The following is a 21,701-nucleotide window of genomic DNA, read 5'->3' on the forward strand; positions in this document are numbered from 1 at the left end:
AGTTGGAGTGCAGCTGTGTGCGTGTGTGTGTGTCTGTGCTGCCCTACTCATATGCCAAAGGGTGGTTTGAATACGTCACGGTTGCCTGCAGTACAGTGTCACACTGACACACAAGCACACACCTGACACAATGTCATCCTCAGTTCAAAATGCCACAAAGAACTCATTACTTTTAGCATTTAAATGCGTATATGACATGTTCTGCTGTGACTGCAACATAAGCAATGTACAGTGTGCCTGAAATGACACTGCTCGTCGTCGTTTCTTATTCAGATCCAACTCTGTCCTAACAAGCACGTTCAACATACAACGTACAACATTTTCAGGGAATTTCCCTTATTCATTACCTCAGATGAGCCACAGTATATTGACACAACGGATTTCCTTGTGTTATGACAAGTAGGGCTACAAAGAACAGGCTTACACATGACTTTTAATGCATTTTTGTGATTGAATGCACCAGCTCCTGAAGCACCAGTACCAGTTAGCCCCTCTTAAAGTGTTGATTTTGACTTAGGAGTTCAATGAGGCTAAAATCATACACTGCACTGTGAAATCAACAGTCACAATTCCACTTAGAATACAGAAAATGCCAAAGTGCGTGGCTTTTAACTGCCTTTCCTCCGCAGATGCAGTTCAGTTCTACCCTCATGTGAACACTAGAGCTCTAAGAGGATGTAAAACCCCTGATAGAATTTCATGATGGAAATACTATCTGGTCTATGAAAACAATGCCCGCTCATCATGTACATTACAGCTACAATGTGCACGTAGGTCTCATTTTAATTTTTCAATGCCATTACGTATGTGATACCTGAGCTGCCATATATAACACTTAGTGCTCCGCTCTATGTCTGAATAGTCATACATTATGCTATTAGCATGATTTCATGGTGAAAACTTGATATAAATTTACATTTCAGCTCAAGAGTCAGCCATGCTTTCAAGCATAAACACACTTTCTCACCGACACAAACACATGCTGTGACATTTTACAGAACTCTCTTGTGGCTGTTGTTGCTATAGAAACAAGGTTTTTGAGAGACTGAAAAGAAAGCAATTTTAGAGATTAGTGCTGTCTTACCTATAAAAGGGATTGAATCCAGGGAATCATCCAGGTTATTAGAGCCAGACTTTTGCCGTGTGTCTCCCAGTCTCCTTAGATGCACCTCTCTACAGCTGTCATTAGACGTCCAGAACATCGCTCCATCTGCGGAGCCTGCCTTCACCAATGGTGGCGACTTGTGAGTCACTCCCCCCTGGTTGTCATTAACAGCTTGTACATAGGACGGAGGGCGAATGTGAGGGGGTCCAGCGTTTTTGTCCCTTCTTAGGACCACTACTGTTGCATCAGGTCCTTCTACACCCTCTGCAAGACCGCCATTAGTCCGTACAGGTGTGCTGGAGGAACTGCAGGTTTCTCTGACCTTTGGCTTTTGGGTCACAGCTCCATTAGTGGTGGAGGTACCAGAGGAAGTGGGGACAACTCCACTTTGTAGTTGTCTCTGCATGGGCAGTTTAGAGGATGGACCAGAGCAAGAGGAGGACCGGGCTGCCAACCCAGCCTCTGACCTGCTCTCCATTTTCAGACTGTCAGCTCTGCCCCTGAGCTGCAGGTGCAGAGGGGAGGTGTAGCCCAGATGGTTACCCATGATGGCAGCTCTTTGGTCTTTAAGAGGGTCTGTGGTTTTACTGGAGGATAAGGCAGGTGAAGGGTCTGAGATGGAATTTTTGACAGGCAGACGTGAGGGTCTCATTATGAGACCATCTGTCCTAGATGGTAGTACAGAATCCATTGTACCTTTAGTAAACACTGGAGCAGCTAAAGGTGAGTTGGACAATCCACTTCCTTGCCCTTCATCCTCCTGTCCAGTGAGACTCCTGTTTAGATGAGGTAAAACTCTCTGGCTCACTCTCTGCCTGCTCGCTCTGGCTTCCTCTTGTCGGCACAACAGCAGCCTGTCTTCAAACTCTGCCCTGTCAACACCTGAGTCTGCAGGCTGCTGACCCAGGTAGTCACAAGACCGTGCCCGAGGTTTGGTAACACCTGTCGGGGTGGAGAAGGGCAGAGCATCCTGGGAAGCACTACGAGGCCAGTTCCTGGTGGGCACTGTCCTCTCTGTTCCACCTCCAAGCCTCTCTTGCGAGGCACTACGTAACGGAGTTGTCGCTGCAGTACCCTTGCTACTTGCATCCACCCCACGGTCATTGGATGTGCTCCTCTGTCTGACCTGGGAGCCCAGTGCCCCTCTCTGACCGGTGCTAGGAGGAGGAGGTGTACGTTGGGTGTAGACGGAACTAGAACTGGCAGCTGCACGCAAACTGTCCAGGCGCTCCTGGATGGTGCGACAGCCATACGTGTGCAGCCTCTTGGCGTCAATGTAGTCCTTATAGGTGGTGTAGTTTCTCCAGTCAATGTTCTGGTGCGGTGAGGTGGAAGGAGCTGTGGGAGAGGGTGAGTAGTGGTTGGCATTGGGTGAGATGGCAGTGGAGAACGTGTCCAGCGAGGCAGCAGTGAGAGGTGCCCGTACAGGTGGGGATGAGGGGTCAGAATAGATCCCACCAGGTCTAGAACTTGAGGAAGGGGAGTAGACTGGGGTTTCTATGGGACGGGAAGAAGGGTACTGCAATTGTGCACCCCCAGGTGGTGAGGGAATAAGGGGTCTGGGTCTAGCTGAGCCTGAATCTACTGGGGCACCGTACCGGTTTTCCTCTGTCCTGTGGCTGGGGCCAGCCCGAGCCACCCGAGACCCCCTGTCAACTGGATCAGGAGACATGGCTACTGTCCTCACATTCTCATTACAGACACACACCACAGTCTGAGATTTTGACGTCTGCTGGGGTGGGAGGGAAGGCAGAACAGGGATTTCCACCCGGTAGCTCTTCTCAGTGGTCCCCCCTCGTCTTCCTGGTCCCTGAGCCGGCCCCCGGGGGGTCTCGCTGACCGCGGCAGGCTCTGGTGACTGGGCCATGCCCACAGCCTTAACTTCTATCCGAGGGTAGCATATGGGAGGGGGTTCGGGGATGTTCTGGGCATTTCCGCTGTACGCCTCATTTCCTTTGAGGTATGCATCCTGGGAATACGCCTGCAAGAGATTATAGGACATTATGTCACTTCAGAGGTTTGATGCGCTAAAATAGATCACATTCAACCCCAGGAGAACATTACACCCAACCACGGACAGGATACATTTGACTTTCCTAAAAGACTTGGACAGAATAGGGAGTGCTGTAGAGCTGTTTGTGAAGCTCCGACTTTTGCAATAAAAACAATTGCTGCGAATGCAAATCCAAAAATAGACAAGAATACAAAGACTGCTCTATTTAGGTCTACCACTGTCACTTCATTTCTTCATTTTCCTGCTCAGAAACTTCAGCTGAAATTTAGGGCAATGTTTTATATCACCAGAAGATAAATTCACTGCTACATCTCACAGCTTTGACTTGATCTTCCTTTTGTTTGTAAGATACCTAAAACTGCACCACGGCAGTGTGACTGCTCACATTTTAAGGGAAGAGACAGAATGGCAATCGGAGAGTATCATTTATTGACAGGAGTCTTTGTGTGAGATGATGAGATTATCAGCAAGACAAACACTGTCACTGCATTCCCTCAAAGAACTGTAAGTGACAGATAGACAACTGGATTCTGCCTTTTTATATTAATAAAACAACAGCAAGCTAAACAGACACAGAGCTCCAGTACTGCTTATTCAAGCCAAAAACAACTATTGCTCTTAACAGTTTCTCAATCCTTTCCTAGAAGAAGGCAAACAAATGTTTCACTATGCCATGATACAAATCAACTGCCAAGGAAAGCAACAGATGTGGATAAGTAGGGGAAAAGGGAACAGCCAGGAAGGCAAATAAGTAAAGAAGAGAAGGCTGGAAAGTCCAGAATAAACCTCTGGAGCCAGGAGTTAGGATCAAGCTGGCCGGGGCTTACCCACCTTTGGTACCCGAGAGTGTGCCCTGAGGCATGAGGAGAGAATGAACGGGGGACGCCTCTGTCTACTGTTGTCAGCTAATGCTACTTCAGTCAGCATGGCTCCACAACCCTACCATCACTGTGGAGACTAAAGCACTTCTACTTGATTAAAAAAATAAATGAACACTTAAACTTTGCTAGCGATTATCCTGCTTACTCTCCGTTGAAGTATGGTCACGGACAGCTTCAGAAAAAACTCCTGGTTACACACTGAACACACTGCATTTCCTCACCCTTTCGGCGCAAAAGCTCTTGAAAAAATGAGAGGCAGAGAGTTTTGGTGCTGGACTTTAATCGACGGCACTCTACCTGAGGTGTCAAGTTACGATCGCACTAACAGTAACAGCAGCAGTAAGTCTGCAGCCTGGTGCCTCCCTCTGGATTTGCATAAGCCATACAGAAAAATAGAAGCAATTTCCTGAGTCAGGAAAGTACAGAGAAAAAAATGTCTGAGGTCTGCTGACAGATGATGTCAGAGCCTCTCTTTTTCCACACATCTATAACCTGCATATTCTAATACACAGTTCACACAGTGCAAAGGAGGGGGAATACACATGGGGTTTTAGGAGTATGCCACCTTCTACACATGTAAGTACAAACTCTAAAACTGGTGTAACATGTCATAAAACCTGTGAATCATCTGGACAGAGAATGTAAAGGAAAGAGATTAGTTAGTATGGTTTCCCTTCTTACCAGAGCAGTGATATCCCTGGAAAACTGCAGTCCACAGGTTAGAGAAGGGCAAGCAGAGAGGAAAAAAGGAATAAAGAGAAGTAAACAGGTGAACACAAAGGAATGAGAGGCACAATGCAAGCGACGGAGGTGAGACAGGTAACTTCACTGACTTCAGCGCGGACTAAAAATACATCCCGCTGTGGGAATGCTGAGCAGAGATGTCACAGCTCAGAGTCGAAGTGGAAGAATAAGAAAGAAGAATAGAAGTGAACCTCAGCAGCGTTGCTGTCCTTCACAGACCTGAATATCTTCTGAGTTGATGTTCATCCCCATTATTTCCTCTTCTTCCCTCACTTCTTCCTCTACCCACAACACAGTAGCTGCCAGAACACATTGGCAAATGTATTCTGCTGGCTCTCTCTCTCCCAACATACTCAGCATTTCTTTCCTTTGCTCTGTCACTCTCACCTGCTTACTGTTGTACCTCTCCTCCCCCTCTCTGGTTTCTGAAGCATTTCAGTTGCATGTGTGCTGCACGCAACCTCCACTAGCCTCTTTCCGCCTCTCTTGTCAGCCTCTCGCTCATCTGTTCGACGCTGCTCTGTCATATGTTCACTTTTGGGTGAGCATAAACGCACGCTTGCCTGATCTGTACCAGCTTCCTCCCTCACTCACTCCTGTAAACAGTGCACTGAGAGGAGTCAGCTGACTGTAGCTGCACTCCCTCTGGTAGTGAGTGGGCTCAGTGTCTCCAAAAACACAAAAACAGAAACATATTTAACAGATACATGTATAGATATGCTGCTGCATACGTACATTCACCACATGGAATGGCAGGAATCAGGAATTTTACTGATGAGGATTAAATATGTATTCAGGCAAGAGAGCTAAATAGCCAGTTAAATTACATCTTATATTCTACTCTCCTTAATTTTACTTTGATAAAGAATCTCGTAGCACATCACAGAACAGTTTGAACCCATGAATCTGTCTCACGGCAGTCAGATTGTAAAGAACTGTAAAATAAAAAACGATCCCCAGCTGGCACATCAAAGTCTGAATTTAATTTCAACTCGTGTTCCTCAATGGGGAGAAACGGCTAATTGCTTCTTTTGAAACCCTCAGCCTTGTGAGCGCTCAGAGTCATTCCAAAATGCCAAAAGCAAGTTTCTGTGGCTCCTGGTAAGCTGCAGCCAAGCTAACAAGCTATGTGCGGAATTTAGCAACACAGTGGGATCTGAGTCAGTTCTCTGCTCCAAGAGGAGAATTTCCCAAACAGAGGTGAATAACGTGCAGCGACTGGTCTGACGTGGTCTGGCACAGTTTTATCGTCTGTTGGGCTCTAGACCCTGACTGATGGCGTGGGCTGGCTGTTTGCATCAGTGAGCTCATCAGTGTGATGGGAAAAAGGAGTGTGGCATGAAGTCTGGGTCTGTGCCTCTGTTATTAGGCACATATAGATTAGCATTATACATGTAAGGTTAAATAATTTCCTCGGAGTAAATAGTGCATTTACTGGGGACGAATTTTCACACTTGGTGCTTTTGTGAGTATTTTAATGAGTGAGCAGCAGGGCGATGGATGTGAGATTGACTCAGAATAAACTACAATGCCCAAGTTGACACAGAGCAACAGTGTGACTCACTGATGTGTTTTTTGGACGACCACTGATTTCTGTGGCATAGAAGAATAAGATATATCAGGCTTTGGATGCTCACAAAATAACTTGCCTTTTGACCTTTATACTTTAGCTCCTCCTGAAACCACAAACTGTCATTTTTACATACAGGTTAAACAAATGAGATACAGCCAAGATAATAAAATAAAGGTTAATCTAAAATAGGGCACCACTCTGGCATTAAAACTGTGTAATCTGTGTAAATAATCTCTGTGGATGTTCATGGATGATTTGTTTTAAATTTAGAAATACAAGTATACTCAGTACAATGTTTGCTAATGAATGCTTACCAGCTGCAAAATGTCCTCATCCTTTGGCATCACACAGAGCTCCAGTGAGGCATCGCTGATGGATGTAAGGGTGTGAGAGAAAGAGAAGGAAAATGAGAATGAAAGTGAGAGAAAGAAAGAGAGACTGTTTTAAAACAGGGTTCAAACTGTGGAAAGCCATGACACTTCTCAATGACCTTCAATAGCTGTAGCTTAATGGAGTGTGAGTGTTAGATGTATACTGTCCAGTAACAAGGAAACAACGTCTTCGCAGAACTGAGTGTTTTCCCTAGAAACTTTCACAATGACTCTGTCTGTCTTTCTGTGTTATTAGCCCATAAACATGCAGTGGAGTGTTTGTAGTGAAGAGATTAGATCTTGGGCACCATTGTGTGAGTCAGTCAGGCTCTTTCACCGCATATTTCTCTTAAAATCAGGGGTGGATTAAACTCCTAGGGGGATCCAGGGCAAAAATTTGTTTTAGGGCCCCTTACTGACTCCCACTGTACACTGCAGTTTTTTTTTTATACACTGAACAGTCAACTTCTTAAAGAGTGATTTGATTAAACAAAACCTTACAACAAATCACCGCAACGCAAAATAACTTTTCAAGCTATGTTTTGACACAGAAGCACGGCCGTGAGTTGGAGGAATGGAAAGTCTGTAACAGCTGATATTGTTTTTTCGTGGAGCAAATAACAAATAATGTGGGGTAAACCAGAGATTTTTGGGCATTTGACTGTTCAGCCCAGTTGGTAAAACAGCCTTGCTTAAAATGAACCATAAAACTAAATGAAGAATGATGGCGATCTCACCTGTTCTGGATCAAGGCTATGACTTGAGAGTAGGTCTTTCCAATGATGCTCTCTCCATTCACCTTCACAATACGGTCCCCTGGACAGAATTAGAGCACGAATTACAATCCTGCTGTTTACTGCTAACAGCAACACACAAAAAAACTCTGCACCACTGTGTCTGTGAACTCAACTGCTCAGGACAATTATCTGGAGTCCAGTCAATACGATTATTGACCAAGTAAACCACTCTGGAGTCGCTTCTTCCAGCACAAACACACATCTGTTTTTAGATCAAAGCAGAATACCAATACTTGTTTATTTCAAGGACCCCATGTTAGGATCCATGTCCCTTCAAGGTTTTCTGAAGATGGCTGTCTTAGAAGAAGAGAGGCGAGGTGAGTTTAGGAGAGAAACCAGATAATTGTGGGAAAACGCTGCACTCCCCCATCCCAGGAGAGGAGAGGGGAGCGAACAGATAAAAGCATACAGCTTAGAGGGTTTGTCCAGGCCACTTGACATTTCCTGTAATACAGAGTGCTAACCTGGCAAATAATGCTTACAGTAGACTGCACAGAGCTTCAGCTGTCACCTCCATTACAGGGAAGTTAAAAGGAGCTGATTCATTTTTTTTTTTTTTTTCACCAGAGGGGAGTCTGTGCGAGTATTTTTATCCTTTAAAATTAGAAATGATTTACAGATTAAGAAGAGAAATAAAGTGGGAGATGTACAAAAACAGACTCAAGGGAAGGTTGGAATAACACTGTGCATATTACACTTTGTTCAACCTCCCACAAAGGAGCCATCTGTTATTTTGTAACCCATCTCTGTTTTTCCTGGCAGGTTACAAGGAAGTGGAATTACCTACAGTACAGACGTGAAGAAATCTTGGCATCAAACAGCGTTTTAAGGTCAGATGTGAGACAGTCAGAGTTAATCACAGGATCGGCCAGTAATCAGAAGGAGCGCAGTGCTCTCCATAGAGACTGTGTGTATGTGTTTTATATCTGCGTGTGTGTGTGTCTTTGTGTGTACCTGTGCAGAGTCCAGCTCCGTGGGCGGGGCCTCCCTCCTTCACTTGCTTGACGAAAATGGTGTCCATTGGCTCCAGACGGTTTCGCTGTCTCCCTGGTAACGAGAGAGAGAGAGAGAGCACATGCGCCGAGACGACTGGTCACACACTGAGGAAGAGCAGCAGCAGTGGATGCAGAAGTAGGCCATACTGCACTGGAACTGGAAATTCAACTGCAGCAACATCACGGCATCAGTGCACATATTTCCCGCGGTTCTTCAGGTTTTTTCCACCTGTGCTATTAACTGAACTGTACTGAAAGAGGACGCTGATTTTTCTCACTTTTTTCTCACATTAGCACCCTGTTGTCAAAATTTACCACCAACTATTCTTAAATCAATTAATAATTTGAGTCATTTTACAAGCAAAAAGTGAAAAATGTACTAGTTCCAGGCTCTGAAAATAAGAACTTGGGTGGTCTTCCTTTCTCAGTGTGCCTGATAAAGCACACATTCATTCCTCCAGTACTGGAAAAAAAATAAGGGTGTCTCTATTCAATATTCTACAGTCAATAGTTTATTACCATTTCAACATGTGTTAGCTTTTCTAAATGAAATACACAAGCTTTTCCTCTGTGGCATTGGTAGTCAGACAAGTGAGCTTCAATCTTTTATGAAACAAGACAAAGGAAAATGAATTCTTCCTCTTCTCGGAATATTAACATCCCAAACACAATACATCTGTCTTTCCCTGTCGCAGAACATCCTCTGTGCCTTGACTCGCCCTTTCATTGACTCTGCTCTGCTGTCAGAGGTGTCGTGAGTTACGGAACGCGACAGTCAGGAGAGGTCAGAGTGTGCTGACAGTGCTACATGCAGGCGAGCCACAAGGGGACTTTGGCACACAAAGGGACAGCATGCAATGTTGTGTGAAGTACGTGGGGCAAGCTGGAGGAAACCCAGCTAATTAAGGCTTTATGTAAGCTCACTAATATAATTTATAGAATGCTCGTATGGTATGCATATTTCTATAAAAAAGAAAAGGCACAGCAGATGAGTTACTGGGTTTGTTAGTCTAATTAAGAATGTAAAACCGTCTTTCCCTGAGCCGTAAGCCACAATCTCAGTCGGCCTCAGTTGCCTTTTATAACCCACAGACTAAGGATGTGCAGCTTTCCACTTCTTTCCTCACGGGACTCTACGTACACATGCTCTTTTCATGAATGCCCTGCTTCACGTCCACACAGCTGTAGATACCTGCATTTATGACCCAGAGGTGCCCAGTGCAAGCAGTGGTCTGTAGGGCCCTGATCAGCTGGACTGGAGCAGATGTGGGTTCAAAGTGTTGCTGCAGAGCAACTTCAAAGGTGAGGAGGGGAAAGTGTCTTTTAATAATCTGTTTGCTTAAGTTGGTGTAGGAATCCAAACCCATAGCATCATAGTCTCAAGGCCTTTTTTCTAAAAATCTTTACTATTACTGGTTTTTACTATATCTGATGGTAGTGTGTCAGTGTGTCATTCTCTGCCTCCATCATGTGGCTGAAAATGTTACTGCAGAGGATTAACATTCATGACATGCAATGTTTTGATTTGATTTGATTTACAGATCATCCATATGATAATCATCTACGAGCAACAACATGAGCAAAGAGAGTTTAGAAGATAACTGATCTCACTCTGACCTTTTTAAAACGCGCACAAGAAAATGTAATCATCACCAAAACTGTGATTAGAAGAAACAATTCTGCAAACTAAGAGGCCTCCACAGCCAGAACGTGCTCCTTCACTGTGAAGTCAACTCACCGCAGAGACTCACTGAGATGTTGACAACAGTTGTAAACCTCTTTTTGATCCAGTAGAAGGCAGTAGAGCACATAAAATGGCTCTCTTCTCCCTTACTAACAGTGTAAAATTTTAAAGGGTATTCATGTCCATGCTGGTGATGATCTTACTGGATGACCTGGTCGCTGATGACACGATAAAAACTTTAAATTCAAGTTTAAAGCACAGAAATGTGAACAAAGAAGAAAAAAGAAACTGTACTGGTTCATAACTTTACTAACACAATGCTGAGTACGACTGACCCGTGCTGGAGGTACGAATGTCAATTAATACTCCATCTACCTCCCCTCCGCCTCTCTGTGTGTGCGTGTACCAGGCTGATTCCCAATCCAGAGCCAATCTCGCCGAGCTCCAACTCTGCAGCACAAATTGGATTCTGGAAGTTTCCGTGCCCCACAGCTGGATGAACAGGATTAAATGTGGAAATCTAAAGCTTTGGATATTTTAATGCTCCCAACTGTCTTAGCAAAGCATAAACTACTGTGTGGATTAATGAAATACATCGGCCTGCCTCAAAATGACTTCAGCTGTTCCAAAACACAGAATGAGTTGAATAACCGCAGCCATTCTTGGGTGGTACTTAGGACAAATGCAACATTGATGGACAAGGTACTCAATAACCCATGTTCATAAGATTTTACATTAAGCGGTTGCATGTTTGAACCAGAACTTAACCTAAAAATAAATAGGGACGCCACAAACTATTCGCTATCTGTCAATAAGCAGATTATTTATTGTTACTGTGTTATTTTGTCTATAAAAAAAAAAAGATCAGAAAACATATTATTTCGGAGAGCCTGAGGTGATGTTCTCAAATTGCTTGTTTTATCTGATTGTCAGTCTAAAAGCCAAAGATACTCAATTTACTATCATAAATATGCAAGAAAAACCTCACGTTTGAAAGGGCTGACATCTTATTATCATGGTCTCGTGGTGCTGTGGAAAAATTGATCAAAGCACTTGTTTGTTGTCTTCTCCCACATTTTTTGAGCTCTCAAACAGGAAAGCAGAAAAATGTTGCCATGTGCACCACGACTCAAATTTCAATCATATCCGAAGGAACAAAAAAAAAAAAACATTTCTTTTCCTCACTGTAAATTTTGTAAAAACTCTTTCTGATCCAATCTAGAAGTACACAGTCAATGGCTTTCTACTGGCGTAGCTGAGTGTCAGCGCTGCTCTTTGGCCTCAACAAGCTCTGGTTTGGCTGTCGTCCCTGGCTGCACAGCTGGGCCTGGTTGTGTGGGCCAGCTCCCCGCTCCCCTGTTGTTTTGGGTTAGATAATGTTATTCTACAGAGGGCTGGGCCCGCTGCCCGCTCTCTGCATTAACCCCCGGCGTAATACCTCTCCGTCCACACTCACATTTACAAACAACACACTCGCACACAAATGTACTGGTATACAAAAATATACACACACCTATGCAGATGTGCTCCTTGTTCTTCACGTTGATCCTGTGAAGACAAAGTGTTTTTCTCCAACTTTCCCAACACTTCAAACACAGCGGAGGACGAGGACTGTGTGTGTGTGTTTAGATGGCTATCTATCTCAGGTCTCTTCCAGCAGAGAAATATGAAAATGTGAGGCACATGATCCTGGCACAAGGAGGTCCCCCCATAGTGTGGGAAGGTCAAAGCACAAGTACACTTCACATAAATCCATAAACTCCAACTTCCTTCAAAAGCACAGCATGTTTTACTGTCAAACATCTGCTCAAAGAAATTGGATTGCTTAAAGACAGCAGATCATGAAAATAAATATTGTAATTCTGTCTTTGCTTCTTCAATTCCCATGAATTCTGTGTACAGTTCACACACAAACTAGTCCAAACACAACTCTACTTTGAAAGCCTAAACTCTGCTAAAACACCTGTGTACCCGATTCCTGACCTCCTTGAAATACTTAACAAACCCACATCCGTCCGAACTGTGTCAACAGACTGTGTCAGATAGTGAAACGACTTTTAGGTGCCAGTCTGGGACAGACAGGTCTCATTTCACTAATCACTGCACTCTGCAAACAGCCACAGCTTTATGTCAAAAACCTCAGCACACACTGGAGGAGGGTAAGTCAATACGCCTTAAAGCCCCTGTCATCACCGTTAGTGTGAAGTCAAGAGTTTGTCCTTGCATGTAAGTAAATAAGTGAGCAAACTTTATTTATATTGCACATTTCTAAACAGTAGTTACACAAAGAAAATATCCTAACATGAGGTCTGCTTAATACCCTTTTCCAGAACTTTCAACCACATCTCCTATTCATAAGTATCCAACGTTGGCCACTTAATAACAGGTAGCTGTACATGGAGGGGCTATTGTAACCCCTGCATCTGTTCAAACATGATCTGTGGTGCCAGATATGAAAGGAAATTCCACTACATGATGGCATCTGAACAAACCCCATTTGTTGACAAGGAGATGTGGTTGAAAGCTCAGGAAAGGGTAGTAAGAGGACACTGTGGGAAGACATGTCAATCAACACCTCAACAAAAAGTGAACATTGTGAAGGGAGGATTTATTGCAGGAGCGTTGTATTAGCCTTCATTAATGTTAGCAATGCGTAACTCGTAGTAGCAACAGGGTGTAGATTTATTTGTAACGGGGCTACATTCCTGGAGGGCTGGGATCATTTCAAAATAAGTCACTTCCATGACTGTAACATTCCTAACCTGGGAGAAACATAGTAAGCCAGACCTGACACCACTGCTACATCTGTACAATGCTCATCAACAACACACAGATTCACACACACAAACACAGAGACACACACACACCTGGTGTTTTTTCCACCACAGACAGGAAGGTGGTGGAGTACTTTCCATCACTTTTTTTTCTAGGAATTCCAAATACCAAAACCCACCCAGGAGTAAGAGGATATGCACTGACATTACTCTGAAAAAAAAACTTGATTCAGTGTTTTGTTTTCTTTCTGTAAAACAAGCCAAACTATCTACCAAGGGAGTTTAAGTTCAAGTGAGGGAACAAGTGACAAACATCTGGAGACAGATGGGGCGATTTTAGCATAAAATACTGTCTCTTGCTTCAAGAAAATGTGTTAAATGATCCAACTGGAGATGATACTCTTTTAAGAGTGTTGAGGGTGGTGTCTGGTTTTTTTTTCTGATCTTAAAAACCAAAAACACAGGAGCAAAAGGGTAAGGATCCGTCCTGCTCTTTACTGGATTTGGGGGAGTTGGTTAGTCCTTATCCGAAAAGCCTTGTCTCTTGTAATCCATCCATCTTACATTTTCCTTATCATATCTCTAATATTACAAAATGTGCAGTGTAGACTTATCTAACTCTGCAGCCTGATTTATCTACTCCTTTCTGAAATTGAAGAGAAGTTGTTTTAAAAAATCACTAAGAATTTCATGTGGTAAATCTGCCATCATTATCACTGAAAAGTGCATATGGGCCATGCTAGAACAGAGAGCTTAACAGGTGTTGCAGCGGTACAGTAACTAATTCACATTTTAGGAAATAGGGCTATTTATTCTCTTGCCAAGAGAACAGATGAGACTATCCATATTAATTAACGGATTATATGTTGTTAAATCTGTAAAAATTCTAAAGTTGTGGTGTTGTAGGTGATTATGTGTCGGACAATTTCTTAGCGGAGACTACCTGGAGTCTTCTTGCGTACCTTTGGACAGAGCCAATCTAGGTGTTTATCCTTGTTTCCAGCATTTGTGCTAAGCAAAGCTAACCATGGCCAGATCTCTATAGTTAATGTACAGGCTCAAGAGTGGTATCCATCCTCTCATCCTCTAACTCTAAGAAGGCACAAAGACATCATACAAAACAGATTTAGAAAAAAACAAAAAGAGAAGATGTAGACAGGGAGAGAAAAACAGGAACAAGGGCAGACTGAGAAGCAGAGAGAGGGAGAAAAGAAGAGAATGACAAAACTTTGGACACAGCTTTGTTAAAGAAGGTGGGGCATTGAAAAAAGCCCACTGGAGAATACTGGGGAATTCTGTTTGCTTGTGCTGCACTACGCTCCCTCTGCAGACTTTATGGGAACGAACCAAAACCTGAGAAAAAAGGAGAAATAAAGCTGGTATCTGTGGAGAAAAGTGTTTCACGTTGAATGAAAAACAAATATTTGAACAGATGGAGAAATTTTTCTGTTTCTTCTCTTGCTGTGCTGAAGTACCACAGCTTCATAAGCATAGCGCAAAATGCCTCATTCCCCTTCGACAATTTGCTAAAACACACAGCTGAAGAGAAAGAGATACAGAAAAGGGAGAGACAGACAGAAGAGGGAGGGAAGAGTAGAGGAAGTGAGATAGAGAGGAAGATTTAGGATAACAGCAGTTTGGTATGTACACAACCGCTGTGAAAGGAAATAAACATCCATACTTGAGACAAACACACAAAGTTTCCACGGTGCACCTACATACTGTATGTCAATGTTTACGTTTGTTTATCTGTGTATCCACGTCAGTGTGTGTAGATCTGTCCATATGCGTGTGTGTTTTCTGGAGGTTTGAAGTGTTTCCAGCGGCAACACCCAGCTAGTCAACATGCGGTCAGCAGACCCCCCTCTAACCCCCGCCCCCACCCCACTCTCCAAACACCAACAGCCTCATCACACACTGGCCCGGAGTCAAGCAAATAAACTGCACTGCAGCGCGCCGGGGAGGCTGAGGAGGCTGCAGCGAACATCACAGACCTGACTCGGGCAAAACGCAACTTTTTTTTTTTTTTTAATAAACATTAAAATAACCGAGCACATGGGATCCATTATCTGTCTGGGTCTGTGTGAGACTATGTGTGTTCACGTGGTTTTTCAATGATGTTATGGATGCTTTGAGGCGTCTGCCATTTGCTATGATTGTGACCAGCAGTGTGCTTGGTTGTCACATAGCAACAACAACAATTTGTAGGCATCAGTAATGACACCAAAGCCAAATGTCTGGAGGCTAAAACACTTTTACTGCACTGGCTGGCAGCTCCTGCTGTCTTTAAGGTTTTTAAATGGTTTATTTAGGTTAAGACACAGAAGAAACCCTAAAGGATCAAAATCCTTCAGTATAACTAAAAAAGTCAAAATGACCAAATTTTGGGAGAAAATGTTTTCACTGTGTCAGTGACAGTGTTGCAACATTTATAATAATGGTATAATTTTGTTCTTTTCCCCTTTACAAAATAAATGCTTGTTCCCGGCTCATTTCGTGGTCTTATTAGCTGTGGGCTTGCAGAAAAATTCCTGTCGTTCCTTTGGTGACACCCTGCTACCTGTCAGCCTCATCACTTCTGCCGGGTCTCTGAGCCTGCTGAGAGGCAAAGAGGGATTTATGAGAGACTGGAAGCAAGCCTAGTGACTTCCTGAGGCGGCAGGGGTGCTCTCCGGGAGAGGATCATTATTCATCATGTATTGAGCTTTGCAATGAATAGCTGTCATGCATGTACTACATTAGATTTAATTACAGGAGCACACACAGTCTTACATGGCTACTTTCAGGTAGAGTCACAGGCAAGGGAATCCAAGTTCTCAAAAAGTGTAACACTGTGAAGCCACACTTATTCCCTGAAGGGTTTCCTCCTGCCACAGCAGGGCTCCATGTGTGTGTGCTGTTTAATGTTTTGAGGCCTGTGTTTAATAAAGCGGGTGGACATGGAGGGGTTAAAATGGATGGGGAGGGGGGTAGTGTGAGGAATGTGACACCAAGGGCCAAGAGGGATGATGAGGGACACTTACAGGAATCTCTCAATTTCCTGTTGAGATGAGTTTAAGAGTCAGATTTATCACAAAAGGTCTCTGCTCACCTTCCTTTGACCCTGAATTCTTCACTTTCACTGCCCACTCATGCCATAACAATGCATACAATAGATTATCTCTGTTGTGTGTGTATATGAGTGCCAGTGTACATGTGCTTTGGGTTTCTGTATGCTGCACCGACATGAGATGTGTTGCAGGGCTGTTTCAGAAGGCTTCTGATGAAGGGCAGCAGAGCTCCTGCATTCATGCTGGGCTGCAGACGTGAGCAGAATACTGAGGGGACTGGAATGACGGGCCGGATGCTCTGAGGAATGCCGAGGCCTTGCCAAGCTAACAGCACAGCTCTGACTGCCACTCTGAAGAGCGAGGACTAAAAGACTCAAACACCAAAGTGGAGCACGACACCATCTGTCTGCCTGACAGACTGCAGAAAAGACAACTTCACCTGCAACATGCTGTTTGTACTGGCTTCAGTGCCATTCGTTGGCCTCAAACAGTGCAGTTATGAAACTGTCAGTGGGAATGAACGCCCAGTGCTGATGAGGAGATGTTTAGACAAAGACACAAAGAGTCATCAAAATGCATCTATTTCAATCTATAAGGAGCGAGAATACATTAGAGTAATGGACTGTCAATCCTAATTAGAGCCCTATTCTGCTGACTTACTAAAGAATATCTGAGAGTAAATGGTTTCTGTGCCGTTCTGATTGCAACACCTGAGGTCCCAGCTCTCAGTGAACACTGAGCACTCAAATGCATGCAGCAATTTAAAATAAAAAGTACTGGTTCACACACTCACCTCGGCTGCCATTCTCTTCATCCTAGAAGAAAAGAAAAAAGAGACGTTAGCTTCTTTAAATTTAATTTAATACACATAACTTATATATTAATATTGGTGTATTATTAATACTCACAACACTATTTTCAACATTTTAAACGCCTAAACAATTAATTTATTAAAACAGTATTTAAGAGATTAATTGTCAATCAAAATAATTAGTTGCAGCTCTAGAGGGGACTCTGTCAGCACTGTAGGAAGGGTAAGACAAGGGAATGTCTACTATCATTAAACACAGCTGCATAATTGGAAAAGTTGTGGCAAACGACTCACGGGGGGCAAGACTCCTGTGACAGTTTAGAGGAAAAAAGCCACTTCATAGTCATGTTTGTGTTTTTTTTTTAATTTCCTCAACACATAAAACCTTAATTTCCCTCTTAGCCCCAGTTAAAATCCACAAGCTTCTGCTTTAATCCACCTCCTCTGAGTGACACATATGTTCCGCACGGATCCTTTAAGATTCCCCGCTCTCCAAAGTCCTTTCCTTAAGACGGTCAGACCCTCTTCAACTAACCCCAATACCCTCCAAACTCTGATTAGTCAAGAGCTCCAATCCAAGACCCGAAAAGTAATTACAATGAAAAACGATGAATGTAGGAGGGTGAGGATTTTTTTTATTTATCATCCACTTGTCAGTTGAGGTTACGTAATGGGAGAACTGGTCAGAGTTTACAGTGAGTGTGACCTGATGGATTGAAATCTAAGGTTTCAATTTGAATATTTCCCAGAATAGCATCTTATGATAAGAAGACTAAAAGACAGCTGGCTGGAAGTTAGATATCATTTACTTAGGAACAGCTTGTTTTAGTTGTGGAATTCCATATATCAGTGATATTTAATGAATGAAGTGAATGACTCAGAGTAGTGCCGACTGCTTAAGCTGCTACATTCTGCCTCTTGCCAGATTTTTTAGATGAATTTACCAACTTAATTTTGTTTGGTATGCATCTTAGAATTAATCTAATGTCAGCTCAATGTAAATCCACAAGTTTTTGCGACATAACAGACCCACATACTGGCCCAGATTGAAAGACTGAACTTAAAAGTGACCAGAGCAACACTGTGATACCCAAGAAGGCCTCTGAGAGAAAGTGTCTATCCCAGCAGTTACACAAATGTCTGAATGTCTGAATATCCTAACCATAGTGTCTCTTTCAACACACAGAACCGAAGCCAAAAGCTATAAACTCAACGTACTATGCTAACTTTGTAGGAAATCCTTCTGTGCAAACAGAAGAAGTTGTCAAAATACACTTCAGAGAAAAGTAAACCCAACTTATCCTGAATTATAACTTACAAAAACTAATACGAGGGAGGCCGTGATAAGCTTTGAGAAAGCCGACCCGAAACACCAGCGCATTTCCCATTAAAGAAGCCCTGTCGAATTTACCCAAAGCCCTTTAGTCTGTGCCCATTAGGGGCCAGAAGTGCTATAACGTCAGGATTAATACCAAAGGGCAGATTGGTACTGATGTTATCTAGAGCACGCTTGGCAGATTTCCCAGGTGGGATGATAGAAGTCAGAAAAAGGCACTGGAAAAAAAACAACAACAACCTCTTCTCTATAACTGACACTACATGTGTATATTAACATTACAATTAAAACACTGTACATTGTAAAACATTGGCCAGACACAACAGTGTGGCTGAGAATGGATGAATATCTTAACTTCAAAGAGATTTGAACAGATCAAATATTGATGCTACTTCCACATGCTTTTGGAGTGTCTACTACAACTACCATTTAAATACCCAAAGGCAAACATCATAGTACATACTAACTGAAACCGATTCTGATTATGAAGTGTGTCTACAATTTTAAAAAAGGCAAACTTACGGCTGCAACTGAGGATTATTTTGATTAATTGAGTAACTAGCAAACACAAAGCTCAACTGCACGAGACATCTGAATGATTACAGGCAGCAAACAAGCATAAAACTTCACAGTTAAGCAGCACAGATTTTTCTCAGTTAATCACTTCACATAAATAAAATGTCAGAAAATAATGCAATACACCCATCATAATTATCCCAAAGCACAAAGTGATGTCTTCAAATCACTTGTGTTGTGTGACTAACAGTCCAAAAGACTGAAGAAAATAAATGTTTTCCCATCATGTCACACAAATCTGCTGTATTCTAATCACTACAGACACCAGAAAGCTAAATAAAGTTTATGATTACAATCTGTAACTGTGACTAGTAGTAATAATTTTGGGGCCTTTGACAGAGAGGCCAGAGTTAGAACGGAGGACAAGGAGCAACGAAAGAAAGCAAAATAACCAAAGTGACAGGTATTTGGAGGGAAGCCTTGGTTCGGCCAAAGAACAAGCTGAAATCTAAATTTGACAATGAAAAGCTACTGAACCAGGGTTTTTTTTATCTCATCTTCTTTTACAGTTCCTCTAAGCACGTTCTAAACAGCTTTTACAGTTAAAAGTGTTGGAATGGGTTACGTCCTAAAATATATTCGTAGCAAAAGATGTTTTTTTTTGTCCAATGAAATGCAGTTGCAGTTCAAAATAAATCACTGTTATTTAAGACCACATATCAAAATCAAGTGTCACTTCCTAAAATAACTGAAAAACTTGCCAGTGATCTGATATCAGATCAGCTGTTTCTAATGTAATGTCCCTTTTTGTCAGATTTGTGTGACAGTGTCTTAAATTAAGTCAGATCCTCCTACTGACCTCAAGCTTGCATCACTTGTTTCAACAAAAGTTTATTTTCTTTGAAAACGTTTTTTGCTTATTTAAAAACTGACTAAGCCCTAAATTGCATTAGAAGTTTGTTTTGTTTTGAGGTCCTCGTGTTGTGAGAGGTGTAAGAGACGATGTTCTGTCACCTTCAGTGAGTTGTGGACGGCAGACTCAGGTGGGTAGACGATGAAGTGCCGCAGCGTGAAGCCGAAACCCTGGGAGGTTCGGCGGAGGTGAAGCGTCTTTGGCCCCGGCCAGGAGAAAGGCTCCTCCTCTGCACCAGGAGAAGTGGTGGCCGACACCTCGCTCTGATCGCACCCATCCTTCTGCTTGGCCTGAAAGGAGGACAAATAAACAGGAATATCAGTGTTGATCTTTAGAATATGTTTAAACTGTAGACAAATGTATTTCAAAGACAAGTTCAACATTTTCTTTAACCAGTTACACATAATCTTGTGGAACAACTTTATTTTTCTTTCTCTTTCGCCTTAAATCATGAGCAGTCCTCTAAAAATGTATCTTAGGACCCCTTGGGAAAGCAGAGGTCCCGACCCCCCTGTCAGGAACCACTGCTACAGACGATGATGATGATGATGATGATGCACTGCTCTGTATCAAAGAAATGAAATGTGGTTATGAAAATAATGACGCGTTCATTGTAAAACTGCCATTTCCACTGTTGAGAACAAGCTCGCAGGCAGATAAAAGAACAATCACCCCATTGACTTCACCCCTGGTAATTGTGTAAAGCAAAGTGGTTTTTCTAAAACAAAGAGAAGTGTGTTTTCACAGATGAAACGGCCTGTGGCTAAGCACAGATCTCATTAATCATCTTCATTTGAAAATACAAGAAATCCCCTTTCGGTGGTTCTTCACAGTTATCAGAAACTGGCAGGCCGTTTCTGCTGAGTAACAAGGTGTCATTTTGTGGTCAAGGTTTGTGCTTTCGGGAAACAGAGGAGCGAGTACACAACAGGGTCCATTGTTAATGGATAGGTTGTAGAGTGTTTCTGTGTTACGTAATGCTTCACAGATAATTGATAAGAGATCAATTGGAGACTATAACCTGCAAAAAAAGAAAAAAAAGACTGTTTAAAAGGCTGCGTAGGTGGAAAATCTTCAGTCTTTTTACTGTCTGTCAGTACAAACACTACGACAGCCTGATACACATTTCTGACACAGCAAAAGTGTCAAAAATCTGACGCTTCCAGCCTCTAAACTGTAAGTGATCTCAATCGATCTCACTATCTGCCTTGTTGTTAACATCAGTGGTTACAATATCTGTCAATATCATCAGGATTGTCATTTAGGCCACACGTGTGCTGCCCCAAGCGCCACACAACCATACATATGGCTTTAGTTACTGTACATTCGGGGCTTTACAGGGCTATTTGGCATGTTTGCATGATGACAGACTTATCTTCTACATTCCTACTGTGACTAACACAGGATAAAAACAAACCCTAAAAGCTGGCAGCTCTCAGCTTGCGTAACTTTACATTTATGCCTACATAACACAACAACCTTAACTTGGGACTGAAGGGGAAATGTTGAATTGGTGCATTTCTAATATTTGTGTTACACTTTTTCTTATAACACAACAACCTTAACTTGGGACTGAAGGGGAAATGTTGAATTGGTGCATTTCTAATATTTGTGTTACACTTTTTCTTTTCAGCGCCTTTCCAAAGCTTTTAAAGCCCAGATTTATTATAAACCTGTATATGCAACAGGAAATATCCTGTAACTCTTAATCACAAGGACTCCGTATTGCACCATCACTGAGAAAGCCACTCTGACCTATCCTCCTGCTGAGAGATGTCTGAGCAGCGAGACTTCTGTCACATCCATCATCAAAGTAACGATGGAGCTGAACCACTGCACCGCAGGGCGTGTGTTAGCGGTTACTGCTAACACTACCATAGCGACTCGGGGCTATGTGAGCCTGCCAAGAGTTTCAGGCTCAACCCAGATCTCTCCACAAGCTCTTCTCCTACCAAAATACATCTTAGGTATGGATCCAAAACAAAGACGTTCTCCTTGCCGCCCTTCTGGCTTCTCATTCCACACCTCTCTCTCTCTCTCTCTCTCTGCCTGTCTGGAAGCAGCAGATGTAGAAGCCTCCAGAGAGAGAGGGATGGGTGTGGGCTTAATGGTATGACTGGTGAAATCACCACAAATA

At 42.9% G+C, this 21,701-nt stretch overlaps 1 protein-coding gene across 4 annotated transcripts in view; it reads right to left on the bottom strand.

Annotated features, from left to right (window-relative positions):
* Positions 1-21,701, bottom strand: part of LOC121200305 (rho GTPase-activating protein 21-like) — a 70,529-nt gene that overhangs the window by 14,913 nt on the left and 33,915 nt on the right. For 2 of the 4 annotated variants that reach the window (XM_041065514.1, XM_041065513.1), the window contains 6 exons: positions 19,666-19,854; positions 16,782-16,803; positions 8,440-8,532; positions 7,426-7,504; positions 6,632-6,686; positions 1,085-3,086 (listed from right to left, as the gene is read on the bottom strand). In XM_041065514.1, the coding sequence (XP_040921448.1) occupies positions 1,085-3,086; positions 6,632-6,686; positions 7,426-7,504; positions 8,440-8,532; positions 16,782-16,803; positions 19,666-19,854 (2,440 nt within the window). Of the gene's footprint in view, positions 1-1,084; positions 3,087-3,950; positions 4,213-4,963; positions 5,018-6,631; positions 6,687-7,425; positions 7,505-8,439; positions 8,533-16,781; positions 16,804-19,665; positions 19,855-21,701 lie in introns of those variants that run through there. The other 2 variants (XM_041065516.1, XM_041065515.1) reach the window with 2 other exon arrangements.

Source organism: Toxotes jaculatrix, chromosome 20 (genome assembly GCF_017976425.1).
Source record: "Toxotes jaculatrix isolate fToxJac2 chromosome 20, fToxJac2.pri, whole genome shotgun sequence".
Classification (NCBI taxonomy): domain Eukaryota; kingdom Metazoa; phylum Chordata; class Actinopteri; family Toxotidae; genus Toxotes; species Toxotes jaculatrix.